At 45.1% G+C, this 27,532-nt stretch overlaps 1 protein-coding gene across 15 annotated transcripts in view; it reads left to right on the top strand.

Moving 5' to 3' along the window:
- LOC119436478 (CCR4-NOT transcription complex subunit 6-like) overlaps window positions 1-27,532 on the top strand; it is a 264,798-nt gene that overhangs the window by 228,841 nt on the left and 8,425 nt on the right. For all 15 annotated transcript variants that reach the window (XM_049658002.1, XM_037703331.2, XM_049658038.1 and 12 more), the window contains 4 exons: window positions 1,148-1,302; window positions 8,163-8,314; window positions 11,859-12,119; window positions 13,520-13,706. In XM_049658002.1, the coding sequence (XP_049513959.1) occupies window positions 1,148-1,302; window positions 8,163-8,314; window positions 11,859-12,119; window positions 13,520-13,706 (755 nt within the window). The remainder of the gene's footprint in view (window positions 1-1,147; window positions 1,303-8,162; window positions 8,315-11,858; window positions 12,120-13,519; window positions 13,707-27,532) is intronic.

The following is a 27,532-nucleotide window of genomic DNA, read 5'->3' as shown; positions in this document are numbered from 1 at the left end:
TAGTCAAGTCATTATTGATGGCCTCACAAATTGCACATCTTCATTGTATTGTGCTTATCATTCAGCTGCAACAAATTAACCTACTCCTTGTCTTGAGACATTAGCACAGTGTATCAGCTTTACTGACTGATATTGCTGGACAGACATCTACTCTCGTAACAAACAATATTAGGACAGTAACCGCGATAGATTTCTGTGTTTAAGCCAGCTAAAGTGCTAGCAGACTTCTTTAATAACTCTTTTTGTGGTCAGAAAAAATTTATGGGAAAGCTTGCTACTCTGCCCAATGTAGCTGCCACGTGGCACTGCATGATTTATATGGCACTTGCCATCGTCCAGGGGCGGCTAACCTGCACGCATATTCAAATGAGCTGTGTAGCCTTTCCTACTGCAATGTTGCAGGAGATCGCACAAGAAACGTGCATTCATGCTAGTACCACTAAAAGCACAATTTATTTAATAAAGAACTGATAGGAGCGCACTAAATTCATTTGTTTTACTAATTTAGTTAATATTGCATTGGTGTTGTGAAATTTTTCGTTACCATTGGTGACTGCATTTTTTTAAACACAAGTAGCACTATGCATATGTTTGGTCGCTGTTAATAGTAGTTATACTGAAATCTCTACATTTAGTGTGCTTATAGCAGTTTTTTATTTAATGATTTCTGCTCTTAGTGTTATTCACTTGAATGCACTGTTTGTTGTGCTGTATTCTGCACCACTGCAGCAGAAAAGTTTACACAGCTCATACGCATATGCATGCAAGTTAGTTTTTGGCTAAGGGCCCTCTAAATGAGGCTGCGCCACCTCGTGGCTATTTTGGGCAGCATAGCAAGATTTCACAGAAGTTTCGTGACCAGAAGAAAAAGTGTGAGGATTCTGGCACTATTTTACTTCCTGTGGTCTGCTGGTCCACAGATTAGCTGTGAGAGCGATGCATGCTGCTTCTGAATTTTGTGCACTGATTTACATTTCTCAACTCATCTCTTCACCATGGATCCCTTTCCCCTACCTACCAATCAGTGTAGCAAACCTGACTTTTCCTCTGTCTTCACTCTCTCTCTTTTTGCTGAACTATTCTTTAAAAAAAAATGCTATTGCTATTAATTCATTATGCATTTTCTCCTTTCATCTGTGCCCTCTAGGAGGTAGAAACGGAACAATTCCACGACTTTTTCCTACCAGAGCTAAAGCGAGACGGTTATGATGGCATCTTCTCCCCAAAATCTCGGGCAAAGACCATGTCCGAGAGTGACAGGAAGCACGTTGACGGTTGTGCTATTTTCTTTCAAACAAGCAAGTGAGTAGTCATACTTCACCTAGGAAAAATTTATTTCTCTTCACTTTTCTTGCCTCATTGCTGCTGCTCTATTTTTCTTTCATTGTGTCTGGTGACTGTGCATGAATATATGTGTGTATGTATGGTACAAAGAGAGAGACTATGATTTTACATTGTTGGCATTCCTTACTTCCACTGTGCGCAATCTTCTGTGCAGTCCTTAGTGTGCCCACGGAAACTGTGGGAGAAATTCGAGCATAAAAGGATCTATTGCTTATGACAATCAGCTACTTTAGCAATACCATCATTCAGATAAACACTCAGCAGAAATAAACTGTGTATAACAGTCTAATGATCGTGACATTGTATGCGACAATGAAATTCTGCTTTTAAGAAAGCTGCTCATGTAAATTGTTCTCCGATGAAATACAGTGTGTGCTGTAGCACAGTATTAGAGTGTTTTAGTTGAGCGTCTTTACGGTTCACTCCGCTCCGAGCTGCCCCGCTAAGCCACAGCGGAGCGGCGGGTGATTTTCACGTTTTAGTTATGCGTGTAGTGTAGCGGAGCGGACCTTTCGTTGTTGCAGCACCCTCTGGCCAAATTCAGCGTAGTGAAACAAAATAAAAAAACGTTTTCTCACTTTTACAAAGTAAGGCGAATATATATATAAATTATTTGTTCATGTAGTATCAGACGGGTGCTTGTAATGCGTTGCCGGTTCATTTTATCGAGTTGGAATGGAAGCGTCGACTTAGTGAACGCCACGTCATAGCCAGTGAGGTTGCATTTCAAATCCAATCCTTTCTAACGCCAATGCGCTGGCGACGTTTTGTTAGCTGTGCACTCTAACCACTTTATTTCCTTAAACAAGCAGTTGGAGGTGTATTACACAAGTTATTCGCGCTCGCGCGACTAGTACCTCGATGCAAGGTGCTTCGATGTAGGCACGAGAGAGGGCGCGTGCATTGACCACACTCGCTAGCGGAAGACAGCAGCAACGCTCCGTTTAGGCAGCTTGTAAGCGGACCGTGTTTCTCGCTCCACTAGCCCGCTTATGGCTAAGCAGAGGACGCATGCGCATTCGTGCTTCCGCTCCGCTCAGCGGCTAAGCGGAGCGTAAAAACGCTAAACTAAAACTGTCTATTCACATTGGATGCCTTGAGCAGGCTTTGTCTATTGGCAGATGATTTTATTCAGTCAAAAGCACCGTTAGTGCACGTGAAGTGACTAGATGCAGTGCACCATGCAGTCAAACCTCACCTACTGCAAGAACCAAGCATAGATTTCTGACCTCATTAGCCTGCTTACTGCCAGTACAGCACATTTCACTGCTATTATTGTTGTTTCAATGCTGCTATCAAGATGATTTATTTCTCAGCTTAATTTTCACCGCACATTTTATTCAATGCTGAGGTGTAGGTACGTGCACACATTCATATAGGATAGAACCATCTCAATAGGTGCTGAATCTGCAGCTTCCCGCTGCAGAAACACACTGTCACCTTTATGGGAGTGCATAAATATTCCTCTGACAGGTTTGATGTCTGTCCAGATGCAACAGTAACTGGTTATAGGGATTAAATTTTTGAGTTTTTAAAGATTGCACTGTGTATACTCTTTAGAGAGAGACATTCTTTAATGGCTGCTGGAGATGCTTGTCTGGCCATGCACCTAGCATGCTACTCCAGATGACAATGGTTGATACTTGAAGTGGCCCAATCATACACAGTACACAATCACACAATGTTCACCAGCACACACTTGTAACTGGCAACTCAGAGAGTGCTCAAGATATCACCAGCTCCTTCAGATACATAAATTTGTCTTGAGAGATAAAGTGCCTCTGAAGCAGCACTGCTGACTGCCGTGTAAATTATGTGTTATTGATGGAACCAATCTTTGTTTGTTATGCTGAGATAGGTCTCAAATGCTGTGTGAGGGGACAAGCACTCTAAAAGAAGCTGGCCTTGCCTTCGAGGAGAGTAGTATGCTTATACACTGCTAGATAGCGCTTGTAGTGTCCGAAATAAAAGCAACAGAGATAAAGGAAATAGAGCCAACAGTAAAGCCCCATAAATCATTCACAAAGAACAGAAATAAAAGAGAGAAAGCCAACATTAAATCCCACAAACCATTCACAATCTCATGAGGGACATTCAGGTTAACAGTGCAAATTATAAAATCAAAGTTTCATGCCTGGTCAGAACAGAATAAGGCACTAAAGCAACTGCAGAATGGTTTTATAATTGGTAAATGCATTGATGATAACTAGGTAGAGAACAGACCAATATATGTAGCCTATCTGGATAGTAGCTATACATATTTCACGTAAACAAGGCCATGTATTATTGGAGCAACCTCTTCCAAGTTTAGTGTATGGAGATGACAGTGTTCTGTTAGCGGATAGTCAAGAGAGATATTCAGATTCTGGTCCACATCTGTGGAGGGGAGGGCTAAGCTCTTTTTTTTTTTTTTCTTCGAAAGTTCGCCCAACCGCATAAACTATTAAATATAGAAATGTAGGCCGGTTTCGGTGATGAACATCAATAGTGCTCAATGGTTGTTTCCATAGAACCAAGAATCATAGTCCGGTGGTAGCGTGGGATGAAGGCCCACTGTTTGCAGGTAGCGCCGTCATATCTGGTTTAGACCAGGGCATGTCCACAGCAGGTGTTTAAGATCAGTGTTAATGAACCAGGTTTTATGGTGTTTAATGATACTGCTGATCAGACAGTCACAATACAGGGAAACAAAATACAATGGGTAGAACAACACAAATACCCAAGGTTGTGCATTAGAGGCAGAGTGAATTCCGTGGAAAAACATGAACAGGTAATCTAACTACAGAAATATGGCCATAATGAAACGGGAGTACGACAAGCAAGTGTGGAAAGGAGTCATGATTCCACGACTTGCATTTGGAAGCTTGGTGTTGTTTAAAATCTGAAGTGAAATCACAAGTAGAAATTAATTAAAGAGCTTTTGAAGGATTTGCTCTAAATGTGGTTAATGCGGGCAGTAAAGGTAAATGAAGCAGTTCAGGGACACATGGTGTGTGTATCCTTCGAGGTGTGCGTTGAAGGCTCTGAGCTAAACCTGCTTTGAAAAATTCCAGAGGCAAATGAATGAAAATAGGTGGGCTGGTATTTAAATAGTAGTAGTAGAAGTATGAAACTTTATAAAGCTTTAGAGGGTAAGGAATCAATTGGAGAAAGCTGGTCTTGCTTCTTTACCCGCTAGCGAGTAGACTCCTCAGTCCAGAAGTCCGGCAGCAGCCACTGTTTGTCCTGCTCGCTCCACCAGCCGTAGCTGATCATGCAAGCTCGAGCTGGGCAGTGTTGCTTCCCACTAGTCTAGGGTACAATTAAGAAGGGGTGGTAGGTCGGGAGTATTGTGGCATGACCAAACTGTACGGTATAAGGAGGCCTATTCATTGCAGTGCGGGCATTTCTACGAGCAGCGAGTAGGATGTATTACGTTATACAGTTTAAGATGAGGATAGGTGTTTGTTTGAAGGCGATGCCAAACTACCGCCTCATTCTGTACAACCTCTAGAAACCCTAAGACAGCTCAAGGACATAATCGCTTTTCAAATTAATTCTTACACTGACTGGTAGGTTAGGAACATGAAAAACCAATTCTTTATTTAAGTGCCACCGTTATACACCAGAAGCAACACCTCCATGTACTTGGACTAAGTAAGCACCTCCCTATGTTTGATGTGGTAAAAACTGCTTTTCCTTGCATAAATATTGTCACCGACCCCGTGAACGAGGTGCAGACGCCAGACCAAATTCCAAAGCCGACTTATCAGCTTCCGAAAATAATCCCACGAAAGCAAGAGCAATTAAGAATGGGCCCTCTGGTGCGCCAGCGAACGCCGGTTGCTATTCAAAGACCGAGTCAGAGCCCATAGTTGTCAAAATGCAACAAAATATATTCTTCACACAAGGCAGTTACACATACACATGCACACTTAGGCTAGACACAACACAATACAATTCCGATGGGTATTAACAAACACAAGAAAAATAATTCACGACAAGCACTAAGAGTCCAACACGTAAAGCACAAAATGAAAAGGAACACTAAGTGTCCAATCGTATTCACCCGTGTTGGTCTTGTCAGACGATCTCGGCGTAGCTCGGGGCAAATCTCGAAGAAGGAACTTCTTCCGGAAATGCAGACGCTCGATGAACTCGTCGACTAGCTTGCCGGGGAATCCCCTTCTTCCGCAGACGCTTGGTCCTCACGTTACATCACTTCACCGGCGCGGACTGAACTCTCCTGAACGATCTTCGCACGACGGTTATATAGCTTCCACAGGCGTTCTCGAACATTCCTATCGGAGTCGTGATCCGGTAGCATGGCGAAAGCCTGGGAAGCTTCTATTCTTTTCTCATACCTTCAACCGCCGCTGTCGAGAAGTGTTGTCGAGGGGGGATGATGACTCATCCCGTTGGCACACGCTCACGCTGTAGTTATCTCTTTCGACTCGCCAGGTGAGAAGGTGCCTCGGCGCGCGCGTGTGCTCTCTCTCCGGTTAATGTCGCTTCGTCGATGCTCTTCTAGACGTCTAGGCACCGTTGTTCGCATTGCTGTTTGAGGCGCATGCGCTCTCCCCCTCTGTTGAAGTTGCCGCGGGGCCGGCGTGTTCTTTCGCTGGCTTGCGTGACACGCGCGGCGCGCACTTGGATTATGCGCTCTTTTGTGAAAAATATAGAGAGGAAGATGGCTACATGGTGTGGTGGCTTGCCTTATTGAATCTGCATCCTGGTTTTCTTGTTATTTCACCGTATTTAAAATGCACTTTATGGTTACTTCTCATTGTCTGTGACAACGCAGCGGTCTATGTTGTAATATTAGTGTCAAACCTTTTCTTCAAAGCTGTTGGCAAGAATATGATGGAATTACTTTCATGCAGTTCCGCATGCATCTGACGATTATATCCAGGGTGAATGTTACGTAATCACTTCTTAGTAAATTTTGAGAAGGATTGAAGGCAGTTTGTAATATATTGTGCAAGGAGTCTCGGGAGATTTAAAAAAAAAACTATGACTCGTGGTGGAGAAAAAGAACCAAAAAAGTAACCAGTAAGTGTTATCATGGTCACGGTCAGTAAGTGCTGTCATGGTCAGCAGCAAAGAAAAGGAAAGATGCTGTATATAGGACGGCTGTGAAAATGAGGAAGCCAGCTATGGAACCATATTGAACAGCAGAGAATGTAATAAGAAAGGAAAAGTTTTATGATAATCCAAAAGTCAGTTCCCTGCCAGTTGAAGCCACATCAGGATGTCTGAGAATGCGAAGTTATAGGAGAAAGAGTGCCAACGATTAGCCCCTTCAGTGTTGAATTATGGTTGAGTGTTGTAAAGGTCTCTAGATTTTATATTTTTCTCAAAACACTGTACAATCTTCACAGAAAAGAATTTTTGATGCTTAGTTGAAGACCAGTCATCATAATTACTAAAATTAATTTGTTACAGATATTGACCTTTATATAAGATGCATTATATGATGAAAAGTATTGAAATATTTCTTACAAGCAGATACGCTGGTTAGGGCACTTGAAGCAGACAATCATGCTGTGTAAATCACATGGTGACAATCCTTTCTACAAATTATTACACCTATGCTCACTGTGAAAATAGCTGATAATTCAGACGAAATCATGCAGGCCCTTCTTATTTGAGGTGTCACTGATATCACCAGCAAAGACATCACAGCTGTCATCTCTGTGTCACACGCAGTATGTGCAATGTACAAATAGCCAGTAGCAACATGAACAACTTGAGTCCCATGAAATTCAGAGTGCATAAAAATTAGCACCACCAGAAATGTGCCATGCAGCAAGGAAATAAGGAAGAGAGAAAAAAAGGGAGGTGGTTGTTGTGGACATAAGCGTCACCTGGACCCCCTGCCCTGATATGCAAAGGAGGAATGTCACTTGTGGGTGCTGGTTGAGCCAATGGGAAACTGCAGGAAGGGTACTCTCGCTGCACCATCATTTCATTTGTTTCTATTTACACTATTATTAGACCCTTTTTAAATTCTTATAAATAGATTGCAGTGGACTGTAGTAAAAAAGCAGCTGGTAGCTTGGTGGTGCAAAGGTAGAGAAAACACGCAGTGACTCAAATATTATACTTTTTAATTATTTGCTGGATCACATAAAGGTATTTAAGTATACAAACTCAGCATGAAGGTAAAAAGAATGAGCTTGGTCTTGCATCATCCCCTTTGAAGGGGATCATCACCATTATGGCTGAATCCATGAGTTATTGTTAGCAGGAATAGCTGGCATTTGGATAATGTTTTTGCGAAGGTTTACTGTTGCTGTTTTGTATTGATCACCATGGCTAACTCCATGAATGTGAGGATGTGCATTAAATCACCTTTCATGCTGGGAGGCATGCCAGCAGAGACTGGAACGAAAATGGGAGTGGAAGCAGTAGGGGTGGCAAGCTACTATTGCAGTGCATTACGTCTATCTTTTCTCCTTGTCAAGGGGCCCAGGCATTAAACACTTGTTTCTGTTCGCAGCATTCTGAATATGCCACATTCTTAATGTGCCACAATTCTAGTAAACGTCTTTTTGGGATGGCGTTAGCCTCTGCAGAGTTGCTATTTTGGTCAAGATGGTTTTCTGATTAGCACCGTGTTCTCTTGCAAAGGGCTTCTGGCATCATATTTGTTGCTGGAAAAAAGCAATACATTTATAGAAATATTGTCTATGTTTTTCTGGTTTCACTACATTGTTCTTCAAGTAAATGCAAGCATCTCACTTGCAAAAATACCACAAAAGCTTTTGCAAAAGCTGAAACCTGTGCTTAGTGGTTATAATTTTCATTAATTGGGTTGAATTTTGTGTGATGTGCAGGTTCGCACTCATAAAGGAGCATCTTGTGGAGTTCAACCAGCTGGCCATGGCTAATGCAGACGGCTCAGATGATATGCTGAACAGAGTTATGACCAAGGACAACATTGGTCTGGCAGCCCTGTTGCAGTTCAGAGAAGGCATCTTTGAGAATGGTATCATACCTGCTTACTCTCCTGAATTTTTCATAAAGTTTATGAATTTGGGCTCATTTTATGCTTTTATGAAGGTTGAAGGTTTTAAAGGGACTGACAACTGTCCAAAACGTTTCATGAGATTTTGGTGAAAATGTAAAGTTCATGATTTACAGTGATGGAACTTAGCATGCTGTTTGCGTTTTAAGTAGGAATTATAATTTTATATTGGCACATAAAATCGCAGCAAAATAATTTGTTGAAAAGGGGGCTTTGCGGTGAAACTGAGATACTAGGGCTTGATTATTACCATGTGACCGCAGATTACTGTACGTAAGTTGACTGTTTTTAAGGGCACCATACATATTGTTTAAAATTGCATTCTTTATATTGTACAGGCGTTTGCTCTTTATGCATATTACGATCTAAGGAAATTTCACGCTTACAAGTCGCACTGCATATGTGGCAACAAGTGTAATGACAGAACTGTGGCGTCCCTCATAGCATGGCAGTGCACATTATGTTGTTTTGCCCACTAGTTTGAGCTAAAATTCTTCATTCCAGCTCGCTCAGGTTTTCAAGAGACGACATGCTTCCAAACAGCAACGTGCAGAGCTGCGCAACACAGATAAAAATACAGTTCACTAATGAAACTGTTGGTTTGCGCTCGAAAACCTGGCTTGGCTAAAAAGAACTTGGCTTGACTTGTATATGACCAAAGTGGTTAAAGCGTGGGGCCATTATTGCAGAAATAATTCAACAGTTCGGGAGCAGGAACTGCATGAACATCAGCTTGATAAACGAAACATTACTTTCTCTAGGGTCGCACTTGTCTGCTTCCCGCTGAAGCTGGTGTACAGTTGCTATCACGCTCTCCTCTCTCTGTTTTCAGCATAGAAATTCATATACACGATCGTGACTTCAGATTGGAAAATTCGGGTAAAAAATGTGCCACAACATTTTCCACGTTACCACTGCAGTATTGGACACTCTGACAGTTAAGCTTTCAGTTACACTATAAAATTGGGCACCATAAATATTGGTTGTTGGTCCCTTTAAACCTGCTGAAAGATGGGGGGGGGGGTTGATGCAAGGTTACAAAATATGCATCCAAAACAATGATTGTGATGGTGGCTGCACCGTGCTCTTGTAGCAGTGTAAGATGCCGTAGTCATATACCCGAGGGGTACTTGCTTCGAGCAAGTTATTCGGATAAGTTCCTGAAGCAGACAAAATCGGCAGCAGCAAGGGCACTGAAAAAGTCACTGTGTTCTAGTACACTTTTGTCGGTCTCTGCTTGTTCCAAGTTTGCTGCTGCTTGTGTGCTGTGTCTAAAAGTAAATGAATGTTAATAAAGTGTGTTTGTATCCAACAAAAGGGTTGTGCTCATGGCAAACTTTCTTTTTTTAAATGCATACTATCACCTGTAAAGCAGTCACTAAAAACAAAACAAAAATGCAAGTAAAACAAATAGAGCAGCATAAAGTTTAGACACCCTTGTTTCGGGACACAAGGGGAGATGCATCCAGCACACTAGCTTCAATTCGGGCACAGAATGGCTGCTGCTTGACTGCTGTAAACCGGTCAGCACCCTCAGGTCCCAAAGGCTACCAGCGTGCACACTGCCGTGCCATGCTGAGCGTGTTGACTGTAGTGTGGTTTCAGTTTCAGTTTATTTGGCTTGAGGTGCAACTTAGTTGCTTTCAACCAATGTGTCAAGTCTGTTCGATTCGCCTGCACCAAGGTAAACCAGTTCACGGCGGGACACGAGAAGTTTAGAAATTGTGCAGCTCGACTTCAATAATACAGGCACAATGCAACACTCGAAAGGAATGCTGATGTGCCGACGCAGTGCAGGCCTTATGTTGTGTCCACCTAATTTGTGCTGTCCATGTAAGTTGGAGAGGTCCCGAATCGCAGGTATGGTCAGTTTCTGATGTGTGAATATCACACCCCATGTTGCATAGACACCGCAGCAGGGTGTCAACAGTGCTTACGTCGGTGTGCTGCGTCGTCTGCTGCGCTGCTGCTTCGCGCCTGCATGTCTACGCCGAGTGCATGGAGGGTGCCAAAAAATTGTGAACCAGCCCTGCACCTTGTGAAACAAACAGCATGGTTCAGGGGGCACCTACTATGCTATGTCTCGCAAGGTCATTCATCGCGTCGCAATGACCTTGAGCCGCTAGAGCGCAAGTGTGGCAGGTGTGACGTCACGCCACGTGATCCGCTGCGGCACCACGTGACTAGGTGAGGGTTTAACAGCTGCTTTGCCAGTGCTTTGTCACTCAGTCTTGCCATGGATGACGCACCGGCTGAGCTGTCTGTGCGTGCGCTGCTGAATCCAATCATCCAGTAGATATAGCTAGACGGCAGGCTGCGAAATCTCAAGCAAAGCCAAAGTTGGCTGCTGAAACACCGGAGCAAAGGGAGGCCAGAGTAGCACGTTATAGAGAAGTTTACCAAGCACGGAAACGTGCATTATTAATACACTGTGTGGATAGTCTTTGCAAAACCAAGCCAAACAGACCTTTCGCTCGGTATAACTACCGTGGTTTGGCGCTTAACATATAATTTTCATAATTCTGAAGTTTTGGAAATGTTAATACTAGGCGCATGGGGGGGGGGGGTGCAAAACTGGGCGCTTGTGCGAAACTGGGTGCATGTGCGAAACTGGGCGCTTCCGTGGTATTTTACGGTAGGTTTACAAGAGTTAAACCTTAGCCAATTTCTCCTGTTCTGACAGCTAAGAGGTACATTGTCGCTGAAAAGACTGCCTGATCTTTACGTGTATATTCTTGCACACTTTTAAACACAACGGCCATTGGCTGGATTTCTTAGATGCCATGATAAGCAGTGCATTTAGCAAAAATTAAAACTGGTCTTATCAACGGTCTGGTGGTGGCACCATCTGGTGGCAGACAATGATACCACTGTGCCAATACTGGCTGCTGAGATGGGCAGTAGACGGATGATTGCACCACCAAATCCCAAGGTCATGCATATAACAAAGCTCAGCATGATGATAGGCAGATGCTTTTCCACATAACCTCGGCACACAGCTTTGAGTGCTATAGCACTGGCAACAATACCCAACAACTCAGTTAATTCCAGGTACATTTAAATACCTTTTACAGGAAAAGATTCTTGAGGAGATGCCCTTGAATGTGAGACTGGCTGGCTATGACTGACTGTTACAGCATGTTTGCTGTTGCAAACTCTTTTTGGATGGCTTATAAAAGAATATCAAATCACAAAGTGCACTCCTAGGTACACACCATGTGTGCACCTAGGAGTTGTGCACCATGTGTGCACCAGTGACCTTAGTCAGGCTTGCTCATAATTTTGTTTCATTCCAAAAGCAATTATTTAAGAAAGCACCTTTCCATAAGTAGTAACATAGTCTTGATTTCTTGATGTGTGAAAGGGGAATCGACAGGCAGCCTGAGGCAAGCGTATATCTAGGCTGCATTTGGAAAACTGCAAGATAATGCTTTTTGTGCCATCATAATATGATAATGCCATCATGTTAAAAGGCAGCTGACATGTCTTTGTGCTCATTATGCAGCCACCCCAGAGCACAAGAGCCTACTGCAGCAGCAACCACCATTGTTGGTGTGCACAGCACACATTCACTGGGATCCTGAGTACTGTGACGTGAAGCTGATTCAGACTATGATGCTGATGCGGGAGCTGCGCACCATTGTTGATGACGCTGTGCAGTTGCTTAGGGCTGGATCCCTGGGAGGGCCTCACCGTAGAACTTCACTGGACACTTCCAGCATTCCACTCCTACTCTGTGGTGACATGAACTCCCTCCCAGACTCAGGTGAGTCATCTTATAAAAAGGGCCTCAGTAGTTGCAAATACTGTGGTTCTTAACCATTGTTATGCACCTTATTAGAATTATATTACTGTTATATTACTATAGTATTACAGCAAACAAAAGATAAAAGTTGAGGCAGCATGCATTCAACTGTAATGCCACACATTATTCAAGCAACCCACTGAATGCTTGTACAAACCCATCAGCCTTATGTGCATTATTCTGCCAAAATGTGTTCCATGTGGCTACTGGACAATGCACATATGCCATGGTACACATTTCACCATCATAATACCACTGTTATTGGGTGGTGTGAATATGTTGTGCCAATGCCAGTCAGTGTGATGGTAAAAGCATGTTGGAGGTGTGACCTGTGTGTTTACTCCTTGAATACCTATAGCTCCATTCAAATAAGCACACTATGTTTCATTATAGGGGCATTTACAATCTTCGTGCTTTGATGTGAAATCTCACCCTACCCAGTCGTGCTACAGCAGCGCATTGAAATTAGTCGACTTCCGTTAATTTGACCCTGAAGGGATGGAATTGATCAAATTAAACAAGATTCAAAGTAAAGAAGTAACATAAAAATGACATTAAAGCTCCTAAAAAAAGTATAAATGGGCAGAGGTCTAATAGCAAGAAAAATGGGCAGAGGTCTAATATCTGGCACAATGGCTGCCGCTTTTCTAAAGTCAGTTTCACCGCAATACAGGGGTGTTATGTGGTAAAACATACAAGTTCGGTTTTGGTTTTGTATTCAATTGCACCCAGCACAGGCGATTTTCGGCCCAATTTTCTTGGGAAAAAAGAAATTAGCACTTAAGAATCGGGTAAATACAGTAATAGGATATTGTGAACTATCGTTATTGCTTGAAACTTTTTCTAGGGCAGGCCGAAAATAGACATTTTCAACGGGAGATGACGTGTGTTCACTGCATTCACTGTTCCCTAAGCTCTGCCTAGACATGGTGCCACAAAGGCACCATGTCTAGGCATGTATGGGGTCACCATTGTGGCCTCGTGCGTGCATGCTGACTGGTCAAGTACGAATTATCCTGCAAAAGTCAATTTTAGGATCGAAATAACGAACGTTTGGGCCCATAGAAATGCATGGGTGCTGGGCCGGGGCCTTTGGTCCTGGTCGAATTAACGGAAGTCTACTGTAGTAGGTGTCCTCGTGTTGTTGGAACATATGGCAAGCCTCAGCAGTTTCCCTTCTGTCAAGTAGCTATGCTAGTACAGTGCAATGCTATTTAATAAATTGGTGTGCTTGTACTTTTGCTTATGTTCACATTTCCTATTGATTCCATTAATTTGGAACGTAAACACGATTCACCTTTAAAAAATTTTTCTGCCAGTGCTGATTTTCTTATTCCAAGAGGGGTTGTGTTTGTCTCCAGGTGTTATTGAGTTCCTGAAGACTGGCCACGTCTCGGCAGACCATCCAGACTTTAAAGAGCTTGGCTACAAGGATTGCCTGCGCAAGATGTGCCTGGAGTCTGACTCGCTCTTAGGTGGCATGTACACTCATCCCTTCAAGATGAAGGAAGCTTATGGAGAAGGCATCATGCCCTATACAAATTTTACGTGAGTGGCCACTTTAAGACATACTGTTTTATGGTACTAGTTATCAGCTTCAAACGTGCCAGCGTTTATGTAGACACAGCTTTTGCACAGCTTGAAATCAGTTCTTATGAAGCAGGCAGATTGAGTGTGCAGTTTATGAAGAATTGCTTTGTGTTGTTCATGAGTTGACGTTGCACCTACCTTCAGTTATTAGTTGTGCAGAATGCTGTCAAGACAGGAATTGTCTTCAAAGAGCCAGATTTGTGGCTCAGGGAACATATTGAAAGATTGTGTTTGTGTGCATGTGTACCACTACCAGATTTAATTCTGTCATGCCATGACAGTATTGTTGTCTGGCTGTGCCTTTGGACATGGTTTACCAGGCTGTTTAATTGCCCTATTGTTGTAGGCAGGCTTGTATTGATTGACGCTTTGTTGATGCTTGCACAGTCACTATGGTAATAGATCTCTCCTGTGCTACATCACGCAGCAGCTGTGGTTGGCTAAAAGTAGCTGGTGTGATTGGGGTGTTACAGTTGTACAGTGTTTGGTGTAGGTCTGCACCATGTGGACTTGTGTATCCTTTTTCACCATGAACCTTTACATTCATTTTGTCTGCCAGATTAGTCGCTGTGTCTGCTGGACAACATCGGTGTGGGATACTCGAGCTGCATTTACATAAATGTGACAGTGGTGTATTGCATCACATTTCTAGCACATCAGACCCCTGTAAATGGTAGTAATGCTTTAGGAAGGCAAATCGCTGTTAATGCCTCGGGAGAGGATAGGTCAAGACAGGTAAGTCAACTCATGCAGTGCATGTACAGTAATACCCCATTAACTTGAAGTAGTAAAAACTGGAAAAAATTTCGAGATAAGCGGAGTTTCGAGATAGCCAAATTCACGAAAATATAAGCATAACCACCACGTAAAGCCAACATGACGCCTTTCCAATATGGCGCCAGTAACTGTCGACTTTTTCACAAAAGCTCAATGTACCAGGAGCGGTACTTTAAGTAGATCTTTTTTGCAATAGTATTATGTGCGACCCAGCAACCGCCACGTCGGTCGTATATAGGCAACGGTGAACCTCGCACATATAAGCACAAATGCAGATGCATGTTGACACCATGTTAAAAACCGACTCACGCTAAAAATCTCTCAAGCGTGCTCCGTACCCTGGAGTTTTCGCACAGATCTTGAGGCCATTGCTCACCTTTGGACATTAGGTGGTGTCTAGAGCTTGACATCTACGACGTATTTCCGGCTTCTAAAATCGTTTTTGTCATTTGCAGTCAGCTGAAGAATGGCCTCAAGATCTGTATCTCTCGAAAGCGCCATTCCGCGCATTGCGAGTAAACGCCGCGGGAGAGTGCTCGCCACCGCCTTACTGAGTAACATGACCACCGCCAGCTCAGCTATGCACAACAGCTGCCTCTGAGCACTGGGCATCAAGTCACTGCCGCGCATGGCTGGCATGTTCACAAGTGGCAGCGCGCTGGCCTCTGGCCGACGCCCACGTAATTAATGGGATCAGCCGGCCGAGAACTGTAGATGAGGGTGGAGTGGAATCAAGCAAAAGGCATTGGGACAAAATTGCAGGCCTGGGCCAGTATATTGTAGCAATGCGTTTTGCTTTATTCTATGCTAGTCTTATCATCCGCGGCTTATGACCAGCTTATCCCGTTGATAACGTGAGCGGACCGTCGCTCTGACGGCTGTCCAAGCGCGAAAAGCACGAAAAGGCATTAGCATCGGAAAGGCAGCGCTACATAATACCAGCCCTGGGCCGCTATTTTGTTGCGATGCGTTATGCTTTATCCTATACTAGTCTTATCATTCACCCCTCACGGCCGGCTGATCCCGTTGATAACATGAGCGGACCGTCGCTCTGACCACTGACCAAGCGCGAAAAGGCATTAGCATCGGAAAGGCATCGCTACAAAATACCGGCCCTGGTTTCACTTTTTGGCGATACCATAGCTGCACGAAATAGTACACACACACACACACACACACAAAAAAAAAAAATGTTTCGGTACTTCCTTTTTTTTTTTTTTTTTTCAGCATTTTGGCAGTCTAGGGTTCGAGATATCCGGAGTTCGGGCACAGTGGGTTTCGAGATAAGGGGTGAAAAACGCATGGAGTTGACACCGTACCAGGGAAAAGATTCTACTTATCCGATAATTTGAGATATCGGAGTTCGAATTAACGCGGGTTTGCTGTAAATGCTGGCGTATTGCATAGAGGGAGGGAAGAAAAATGAGACGGCTGGCAACGTGTGCTCAACTCCACTTGTGAGGTCGGAAGCACTCTATGAAACAAAGGACATGGTACACAGTTGTACAAACAAACAGAAGAGCATTTGAGGAGAGTTTTTTTTTTCCATAATGAGCCAAATTCACAAACTGAATTTAAGTCAGATAAAGCTGTAATGACAAGAACAACTAGGCAGCTTTCCCCTAGAAGAGGTATCAGAACAAAGTGGGTCAAATTACGCCAGCGAAATGTGTGCACAGATTGTATTTTAAATCGAGAATGAGCCAGATCCTGCTGCTGCATGGATCAAAATGAACCAAATCTACTCGCCCAATAGAAGAACGTGTCTGACACGACGTTATTCAGTCTACATAGCAGCCTCCTTGTCAATCTGCGACTGATATCTTGGGCTGCTTCGTGCGTGTTTTCACGAGTTCTTTGCTTTTTGGACCTCGCTTGTAATGGATTTGGGCGGCTATGAAGAGATTGGCGAAAGATCTGTTCCCAGACATCAACGACGAAGTGAACAGTAGCCACCTCGCTGCCAGAGAAGCACGAATGAGCCGCTACAGAAATGTAAACATACGAAAAAGACCCTGAAGTGCACGCTTGTGACAAAAGCATCTGTGAAAGCTTCCCAGGAGAAGTTTGATGAATTGTGCAACGTGAAACGAAAGACGTTCATTTTGGTCTACTGCACGCCATCAGCAGTGAAACGTAGGAGTGCAAAACAAGTGGAACCTTGTCATAGCCTTGCCGCTATTTACAACTTATGGCTGCAAAACGTCAAAGAGATTCGTGTTTGTTGCAATGTGTTTTGCGCAGTGCTTGCTGTTAGTCACAGCACAGTTACCTACATGCTATCCAAAGCAGCAACAAGAAAAAGGTGAAATGATGGCCAAACGTTGTGGAGGTGACCAGAAGGTCAAGTGCTCCGGTCGAAAATGATCAGCTCTTGTGTTGTTCATTACGCAACTTCGCGCAAGAGAGCTGCACTACAGCCGGAAGAAGATGTGAAAATTATACCTTCCAGTTGAGCTGAAGAGCATCCGAAACCTGTGGAATATTTATAATCGACAAGCATCTGAAGATTTGCGGGTGAAGTATGGGGCTTCTTCCACCGCATTTTCTGCACCAAGTTCAATCTTTCATTCGAAACACCGAGGACGGACGTTTGCTCTGTATGCGGAAAAAATGCATATGATTTGAAAACTTCTGAAAATGTTTCACAAAAGCAGCATGTCATGATGGAGGAGGAGGAGGAACAACTTTATTAAAAACACCAGTCAATGAACGTCGGGAGAGAAATCCTTCTCCCCCGTCGCCCCTAGCCGTCGGCCGGAATACCTTGAGACACAGCAGCAGCAAGGGCTTGACCGATGATGTCCTGCTGGGCGTTGGGGTCTGGGCTGCGGAGCAAAGCCTCCCAGGATTCTAGAGTGCGCGAGCTATCACGCTTAGACGGACATGTCCACACCATGTGAACCAGATTTGCTGCCTCATCGCAGAATTTGCACTTTGAACCGAATACTCTTGGATGCCACTTGCTATAGAGTACGGGGTTTGGAAAAACCCCCATCTGTAATTTCTTCCACATAATCTCATCTTTCTTACTGAGTGTTCTGTCCGCTGCCGGGTAAATTTGTTGATTTAGTCTGTAGTGTACTGTGATTTCCTGGTATGCGCGCATATCCTCTCTTCTGTTTATAATTTTGGTGACTTGGGAGGTTCCGGGGGTCGACCGGTAAGTGAGACCTCGGGCGACCGAATGAGCCTCCTCGTTCCCTCTAAGTCCCTGGTGAGCTGGTGCCCAAACGAGCAGAACAAGCTGTCTGGGTCCCCCGTCCCTGTTTAATATACGGATGGCAGTCTCCGTCACCCTCCCCGATTCCTAATTTCTCACAGCATTTTTGGAGTCGCTGATGACCACCTTTGCCCCCCTTTGGCTGACGGCCAAGGCTATGGCCACTTCCTCAGCTTCAACCGTCTCGACGCCACTGACTGTGCAGCACGCCATTGGTGTTCCATCTTCTCTAACCGCCACGGCCGCATATGCCGCTTTGCTGTCATATTCTGCAGCGTCCGTATATAGGACGTCCTGTCGACCAGTATACCTAGTTTGTAATGCCTCTGCCCTGTCTTTACGTCTGCCATTGTGAAAGGCAGGGTTCATGTTTTTGGGTAGCGGAGGTATTTTTATCTTGTCCCTGATCTGTCTGGGGATGTCTCTTGAGCGCACTTGCTCATGTTTGGGCTCGTAGCCCAATTTCTCTAAAATTTTCCTCCCCGTTTTAGATCCAAGTAGCCTTTGATGCTGCGTGGTAAGGGCAGCCTCAATCAGTTCCTCGAGAGTGTTCGATACCCCTAGCCTCATCAGTTTGTCGGTGGACGTGTTCTGGGGGAGTCCGAGCGCAACCTTGACACTTTTCCTAATAATGATTTCGAGTTTGTTCCGTTCTGCACCACTGAGCTTGAGGTAGGGTGCCACGTACACTATCCTACTGATTACGAAGGCTTGCGCTAGCCTCAGGAGATTCGCATCCCAGCGTGCCTGTTCGCTATTCGTCTGATTTGAACTGGCTTCTAACCTAGCAAGCGTTTCATAATTCTTCCGGTTTGCCTGAATCCTCAGCCCGAGGACGCGGATACTGTCGACCGCGGGGATCTCTGCGCCGTTGACGTACAGGTGGATGCCATCCTCGCGCTTTTGGTGAAGCCGTCGTTTTCCGGGGGGCATTAGGAACAGTACTTCCGACTTTTCGGCCGAACATCTAAGTCCTTTGGGATTCAGGTACTCCTCGATGATGTCAATTGCAATTTCCAGGGAACTTTCTATTTGCCCATCACTGCCTTGTTTATCCATAATTTTAAGTCATCCGCATATATGGTGTCGTTTAGATTCTCAATTTCCCCCAACTGTTCGGGGAGTCTCAACATCGCAATGTTGAAGAGGGTAGGTGATAAAACCGAGCCCTGCGGCGTCCACACGTTACCCATTTCAATGTTCTCTATAGATTCTTCCCCTATCTTGAGAGTGGCTTTCCTGTTGGTAAGAAAGTCTTTGATGTAATGGTACACTTTCTTCCCGACATTGAGGAAATTCAAATTCTCCAAGATAGAACGTGCCTCACATTGTCAAATGCCTTTGCCACATCTAACCCCACGATCACTTTCGTGTCTCGCGTTTGCTTGTCTATAATTTCATCCTTGAGCTGCAACATCACGTCGCATGCCAACAGCTTTGGTCGAAAACCGATCATGGTGTCCGGATACAGTCCATTTTCCTCCATGTACCTATTGAGCCGCGTCTGACCAACGTGCTCCATAAGCTTACCCACGCAGGAGGTGAGTGATATAGGCCTGAGGTTCTCGAAACCCAGTTTTTTACCCGGCTTGGGAATGAAAATGAGGTCGGTGAGTTTCCACTCCTGCGGTATCGTCCCCTTCTCCCAGCACTCCTGCATGTACGTTGCGAGGTTGGCTATTGAGCTGTCGTCTAAGTTACGGAGCATTTTGTTGCTCACTCTATCCGGCCCTGCCGCTGACTTAGTCCTTAGCCGATTAATCTCTGCTCTGACTTCAGCCAGGGAGACCGGGGCGTCTAATTCCGAATTCTCTCCCCCTCCGTAGGCCGGGAGGGGTTCAAGTCCGGCGGGATTGGTGTACCTATTCCTAACTTCTTCTAAGAGCTCTTTCTTAGTGCCATCAAATTGATGCGCCATTATTTCCAGCTGTTGTGTGGACGCTGACTTTGTGCTATCCGGATCTAAGAGGTGGCGAAGAAGTCGCCACATTCCCGCGGTACTCATATTCCTCTCCATCTGATCGCAGACGTTCCCCCAATTTTGCTACGTGAGCGTGATTGCGTGCTCTTCAATTTTCTTGTTTAAAGCCGCTATCTGTTTCCTGATATTTCGAGCCCATCTCTTCTGTCGAAGTCGGTTCTCAAGCCCTTTCTTTTTCCTCCAGAGATTAACTAATCTCCTGTCTAGCGCTTTGTTGTCCCCCTCAATTTCCACCGCTTCGGTGGCTTCTTTCACAGTGCGCACAACGCCATCGCTCCACTCCGCAATATCAGAGATGGGAGCAGGGTCGTCTCTGAGTGCCCTGAAAAAGTCCCAATTTACGGCCTCTACCCTCCGTTTCTGGGGGGTTGCCGGGCCTCCCTCTACCACCACTTCTATGATTTTGTGATCGCTGCCCAAGTCCTCCTTTGTATTGCACCACGTGGCTCTAGTGCCGCTCCCCATCAAAGTGAGGTCGAGTGTCGTGTCACACGCGACACTAGTTCCCTTCCTCATAGGCTGCATCGGGTCGGTTGTTAAATCCAGATTATGAGTTTGTATGTCGTCCCACAATTTCCTGCCCTTGATCTAAGTCTGCTTATATCCCCATGCCGTGTGGTGAGCATTAAAGTCCCCCACAATCAACAGTGGGTTGTTCTTAATCATACGTTCTACGAGAACGTGGTCGATTTGTGTACTCCTAGTGTCATGCTGCACCGCCGTGACGTTTCGCCTGACTAGGGTGGCCACCTGCGTGCTTTCGCCCTCGCCTACATAGGATTTGTACCCCGACAATTTTGCCTTTCTGCCGCATTCCTGTAGTGCTATTAGCTCCGGTCGATCCCCGTTCCTCAGGAATTCCTGTAGGACCGCACGCTTGCGCGTGAAGCCTCTACAGTTCCATTGCCAAACGGTGTTTTTATTGGATCTATGAGCCATGACTGCCAACTAGCTGATTCATCCGACTTCCTAATACTTGCTGGGTGAGCTCTTCATATGCCCAATCCCTCTTCGCAAATTCTGCCTTAAGTTCTTCAGTGAGTTTATTATCCCTCTGATGCAGTCGCTCTGAGAGATTGTTATCTCGCTGATGCAACTGCTGTGTCAGATTTTGGAACATCCCCAACATGCATTCCTCGAAGGCCTTGCGCCATTCATCGTCCTGACTAGATTTGGTCTCAAATGTTTCCTCCAGTTTCGCTATTTTAATGACTATCACTGTCTCTATGTCCTTATCTATTATGGGCTTCTCCATTTCCTTCGCCCTCTTCTTAGCAGGGGGCGGAGCCTCCATCTGTTCCTCTGATCCTTCTACATTTGGCTTTTGAGACACTTGCGGTTGTTTAACCGCTGCTGTATTAGGTTTAAGAGCTATTTTAGGCTCCTCAATTTGCCTACTCATCGCCGCTAGCTGTCCTTTAAGCATGCAATTCTCTTCCTTAATCTGAAACATTTCCTCATGGCGTTTATCCTGGGAGGCCTTGCCGGCCCAACCCACCTTTCTGTTCGGTGACGGGGCTCTTAATGGATTGTTGATGACAGCGCCGCCGGAGGTTCCCGCATTCCCGGGCCCGGCCTTCTGTTGCTTCTCCCCTTCCTGCCGTTGCGGCAGTCGCGGCAAGGAATCCGACCTCCCTCTCGACATGCTCCGCTGTCTTGACGGACTCCTGGATCTCCCTTGATTGTTTTCCCATCTGCTCCTACCTACTTCGGCCTCCTTCGCCTTACGCTCTTCCTCCTCCAAGCGCTGCTCAGTGGAAAGTTGCTTTGTCTGGTGGAAACAGTGCCGATTCATAGAAATAAGTGATGTGATCGCCTATCGGAAGTCCCAAGGATCACCTGGATTTCAATTTTATGACTGTAAGTGGACTTTTGGATATTTTATGGCCACTTTTATGTCGACCGCGTTTCTCGCCTAGCGAAGGCAAACGATAGCCTTGAACAAACGCGGTGGCTCGGCGGCGGCCGATGCCCCCGGCGCCCGCTGCGGAACTCCGCTGTGGAGGCACGATGACCATGGATGGAGGTGACCGTAGAGGGTACCGAAATTACCCCCGAAGAATTGAGAACAGCGGATTGGATCACGAAAGTTGGAAAACATGTCAAAGAGCTGCAGGACCTTTCGAGAGACGAACGACAAGAAAGCCAGAATAACGGCGAGCGGGCGGAACGCGGTGCCGAGCCCGGGGAGGGCAAGAAGGCGGCAGCGGCGAACGCCGCGTATAAGAAGCTGGGACAGAAGATCGCGGAGCGCTCAGTTGCGTCGCACCTCCCGAGATTACCGGCGAACGACTACAAAATAATCCTTCGACTGAAGAACGGGCTGGCGCTCGCAAAAGTTCCAACTACCAGGCTGAGTGCTGCGGTGCGCATGGCAGCGCAAATTCTGTGGGTTAAGGGGCAAGAAAAGGACGTGATGATTGTTAACTACTAGCAAGGCACTCTGATTTTCAGCACCCCAGACATGGACACTGTTTGGAAGGTGACCAAGATTAAGTCTATCAAGATCGAAGACAAGGACTACAAAGTCACGGCGTACCTCGCGCCGCACGAAGACAATGGGCGGGGCGTGGTCCACGGAATCGACCCGAGATTGACAATAGAGGAACTGACAGTGGCCTTCGGTAACCCGAGGAACCCACCGATACTTGGCGTTAGGAAGATTGGCAACTCCAGCTCGGCAATCGTCACCTTCAAAAACGAGACAGTGCCGAGGTGGATGTACTGTTATGGCGTACCTCTAAAGTGTGTGCTCTACAAGAAATGCTACGAGGTGGGCTATTAATGTGGCGAGCTAGGACACAGATCGGACGTATGTGTCAGCGAACAAGTTCAATGTCGGGGATGCGGAATGACGTCCCCACCTGAGGATCACGCATGTGAGCTCAAGTGTAAGTTGTGCGGCAAAGGACATTTCACAGCGGACCGGAAATGCAAGGAAGCTTTCAGGACCCCTTACACGATAAAGAAGAGGCAATGGGAGGCTAAGCTGTCATGATGGAGCAACGTGTTTACAGATTGAAGTATAAGGCTTTTTATTCCCTGCTGTCTGAGAAGAAAGAAGACTTGAAAATATCCTAATTTGTTTACCAACAGAATCAAGTGATCCCCAAAATTCCAGACCAGCAAGCCTTATCAATACCACCTCTGGATGGTGAAAAATCAGACAGATGGATCAGTGCCCAAAGAGGCCATTCATAGCCACGCATGGAGCGAAGATTGGAGCTTCAAAGTAAGCAACCAAGTTGCCAGTGCAGTACATAATGCACTACGAAACGCAAAATTCGAAGGAAAATAAAGAGGTGCAGTTAGTAGCTCCAGACAAAACAATAACACTACTATGCTTCGCGTGCTTCTTTGGTGGCTGCAGAATGAGGCTTCATCATGGAGTCTCAGTGGTTTCCCTTGTGTTTCCTGTGACAGGTCACAGCTTTTTCCCACCCGACAAGGTATCTGGCCGAATTGAAAAAGATGTGAGACCACGTGAAGAAATTCTGAATCCAGAAGGCTATAAAAGGGTTTTTTCAAGTCATGGCACTGTATTAGAGCTTGGAAAGCATTGGGGTGAATCCAGGTAAGAACGAACAGGTGGTCCTGGTCACCATTTCCGATTTTGATGAAATTTACTTTAGGCGCAGGTTTTGGGCCCAGAACAATGATTCTGCACTTATTTTTGCGAAAAAAAATTTCGTTCGCCTGAAAAAAAAATGCACAAATTTCGGCCGTCGAAAATGCTTTTCCGCCAGTTTTGCGATTTCTGAACTTTGAGCGCACATAGAGAAACAATGGTGCACTTCTCGATCACAATATTTTTTTCCCCACGAAGAACAAGTAAAATGCTACCTTACGAGTATTTTATTGCACTTGGCTGTGGAAGGAACTTTCGTAGCCAGGTAAACGGTCCAAACATGGTAAACGGACCAAAGTACCTGTAATTCAGAAATTTATTGCTCTAGAATAATTAAAGTGAGAATAATGAAACTCGGTGCACATGAACTTTCAAGCCTTCACACCCTTTTGCAATAATTTTCATTACTGTGTCAAGCATCGTTACATTTAAAAATTGCACTTAAACATATGTGGTTTGCCAAAAACATCAAAATTTGAAAATAGTTTTCTGAAAAAGTTCATTTTTAATTTTGTTGAAAATCACTGTACTTTAAGTCAAGGACATTGTCTTCCACTGTGCGTAAAAAAACGTTGCATTATTTGAGTAGTGAACAAGTTACAATGCGTCAAATGTTACCACGCACAGCCTAGTGGCTGTGCCACTGATATTGTGATACTAATCGGATGCAGGTCGTTCGAAAAATAATTGTACCCGACATACTCATAAAGAAGCCCTCAAAAAATAAAAATAACAAAATAGAAAAGAAATCCACCGCCAAGTTGCATGGTGCCTCAAGCTTTGTCTTCCAATCCGGCGCTTAGCAGGCAATCCGCAGTGGCGGGCGCTTGCAGTAGAGAGCGCTCACGTTTCGTCAATGCCGCTTCAATTGTAAGCGGAGTCCGCCTGCGCGTTACACCGAACTTCGGAGAGTGAATGAGCTAAGGAACGTAGAAAGTGAAAGGCAAAAGCTGTCAGTGCATCAACAAGGTATATTAGATTAGGTCTGCCGGTAGTCTTTCTGAGGACGCCTCCAGTGCACGATGCATGTTTCTTCCTCCGCTGTGATGACTGAAGCTGCAAAGTATAGCCTGAAACGCGTGGTTGTGCTGACTATCTGCCGAGACACAAGAAGAAAATTTTGTATCAGCGGAACTTTCGTAGCGTAAAGGACTTGGACATTGTTAAAATAAGGCAACACCTGGCTGACACCAGTATTCCTGTTCGAGAAACGTATTTTCTCTGCGGGGGAACTGTCAATCGCTTCAAGGTAGAGCACTGCACGGGCCAATTTTTTCAGCCCGGGCCTGGCCCGGGCCCGGCCCGGGCCTGTTTTTACGTTGGGCTGCCCGCCCGAGCCCGATCAAAACTTTTATGGCGATACCCGGGCCCGGCCCGGGCCCGGAAATAATCTACGTTACCCGCCCGGCCTGGCCCGCCACCTCTTTACCTTAGGCCCGAGCCCGGCCCGAACCTGGCCTGAGACCGAAAAATATATGTTTTTCAGAGTTGAGACGCCTGAGAATAACTTGCTGCACGTTACATACACACCACCAGAAAGCCCGAGCCCGGCCCAGCCCGAGAAAGAACTGCTCTACCCGGCCCGGGCTTTCGGGTAAGCCCGAGCCCGTGCAGTGCTACTTCAAGGCACTGACCGCGGTTTCTTCAACTTCCACGGCTCCTGAGCACACGCTGTCACATGAGGATGCATTGACACTGGTTGAAACATCTGAAAATGCCGTTTCGTCTGAGTCTGAGGAGGCATCTACGTCACAGGAAGTATTCGTTCCAAAACAAGCGGCCGTTGAAGAGCTCGACAGGTATGTGCAGTGCCCAGAAGTTTCGCCACTAAAACCTCCACATTTGATTAAAAGAAAACATCGAAGCTCGTATGCCAAGCGAAAGGAAGGAGAAATCGAGCATGGTCTCAAGAAGACATTTAGGTCCAGTTTATCAGTAGCATATGACACAGAAAGCCAGCCTGTGACATCGACAGAAAGCTGCAATACCTGTTCAGACTTGCTGAACAACTCGTTCAGTGAGCGTTGTTGTCTCTTAACTTTGCTGCCAAAGTCACTTGACATCAAAGAGATATAGCATGTTATTCCAGCAGTGGCACGCTACATGATCCGTAAATCCAGAAAGTACAAAGAAAATCATGGTGTGTGGTCCGGCCCTGACCCTTATACAAGAAAAAGGGTAAACCAGAAAGATGTTGAAGCAGCATTGCACTATTACACTGAAGATCAGTTTAATTGTAGCCAACCAAGAAAGAATTTATTTAGAAATGTGTAATGACACGCTGTATACGTGAAGCTCACCCTGACACTCCAATCGGTCGGACCAAGTTCTACTCTTTGCGACCGAAATGTGTTGCGCGCACGTCGACACGGGAAGTGTGTGTTTGTGTGTATTGTGCCAACATAAAATTGGCAGTATGTGCGCTGGAAAAGAGCTCGGGTCAGAAGAAAAGTACCGAAGACTTTCGTGACCTTTGCCTGTGCAGTCTCTTTTCCTTTAAGTGCGAACTTGGAGAGTGTCCAGCGTGTCCGACGGTCAGATCTCTCACATTGACTGACCTTGGAATTCTTGAAGAAATATTATATGCGACTTGGGAGAAAAGTGAATTAATAAAGAAAGCGTCTACCCCAAGTGCATTCTTGGAGCACCGTCAGACATGCCTAAAGAAATAGATAAACCACAACTACATCAGGCACATTCAAGGCGAAGCAATCAGTAAAGAAAAGAAGTCTATGCAGAAAGCAAGTGTTCTGCATTTCGATTTTGCAGAGAACTGGCAGTCACGCTACCAGACGAAATTCTGTCTCACCACTGGAGTAAAAGTCAAGTCACCATATTCACCTGTGTATCCACGACCCACAAAGGGGCGCACCCAGAAAGGGGCACAAAGGGCCCTCCTCATCTGCCATCTACATTCATTATCCTCACTTTAATTAGTCTAAAGCAATAAATTTCTGAAAGCAGGTATTTTGGTCCATTTGCCATATTTGTGACTTTTTTTTCTCAAAGTTCCTTCCGTAGCCAAGTGCAATAAAATAATCATAAGGTAGCATTTTACTTGTTCTTTGTGGGGAAAAAATATTGTGATCAAGAAGTGCACCATTGTTTCTCTATGCGCGCTCAAAGTTCAGAAATCGCAAAACTGGCGGAAAAGCATTTTCGACGGCCGAAATTTGTGCATTTTTTTTTTCAGGCGAACAAAATTTTTTTTTCACATAACTAAGTTCAGAATCATTGTTCTGGGCCCAAAACCTGTGCCTAAAGTAAATTTCATCAAAATCGGGAATGGTGACCAGGACCACCTGTTCATTCTTATCTGGATTCAATCATTGCACCGTCTATGTTTGGAAGGCCTACAGTATAGCAGAGATGAGGTTGACATCCAGCTTTGCATTCAAGGTAACTGAAATGGAGATTTTTTACATTCGAAGAAATGCAGCTGTAAAAGCCCTCAAATTAGAGGAGAACCCCACTACAATGTTTCTCTATCAAATTTTGTGTCAGTCCTGAAGAAAGGAAGGTCCCTTGTGCAAGCAGCGGAACAGTGTACACTGTACACGCACCACCTTAACGAAATGAAAGTCAAGGATGTAAGCAGTCTTTTTGAGAAGCGCTTTGGTTTACAAATTGATGCATTTATATATAACATATGTTGATGACCTAGTTGGTACATGACCTGGAAGAACGAACAGCACTAAGCACGGGACCAAACAAAAACAAGACAGTGCAATGTCTTGTGTCTTCTTGTTTAACCGCGTTTTTAGCACTGTTTGTTTTTCCAATCATATAAGCAGCAGCGTTTGCAAACCCATAGTGAACAGCGTAACCCATCGTGGTCCACCCATTGCATATATGTTCTGTGCATTCGTTAGAGATGTATTTTCCAACCACAATACAGTTGAAACTCGATTTAACGAAGTGATAACCATGCTCAAATTATTTCATTAAATTGGGAAGTTCATAAAATCGAGAAAGGGATTTTTTTTGGTCCTTCGAAATCTAAAATTGTAACGTAGCGACACCCCAAAGTTACTACAGCATTGTATTTGCCGCTAACTCATACCTGCGCATGTGAAATCTGGCACGTAAGAGCACTACCGACTTCTAAGTCCGTTGTTCCATGCACGGTCTTATTATTTTGATATATTCTAATTATATCTTGATTTTTCTCATTA

This window comes from Dermacentor silvarum, chromosome 1 (assembly GCF_013339745.2).
Source record: "Dermacentor silvarum isolate Dsil-2018 chromosome 1, BIME_Dsil_1.4, whole genome shotgun sequence".
Taxonomy (NCBI): Eukaryota; Metazoa; Arthropoda; class Arachnida; order Ixodida; family Ixodidae; genus Dermacentor; species Dermacentor silvarum.
The sequence above is the reverse complement of the archived record's forward strand: the minus strand, read 5'-3'. Positions and strand labels throughout refer to the sequence as shown.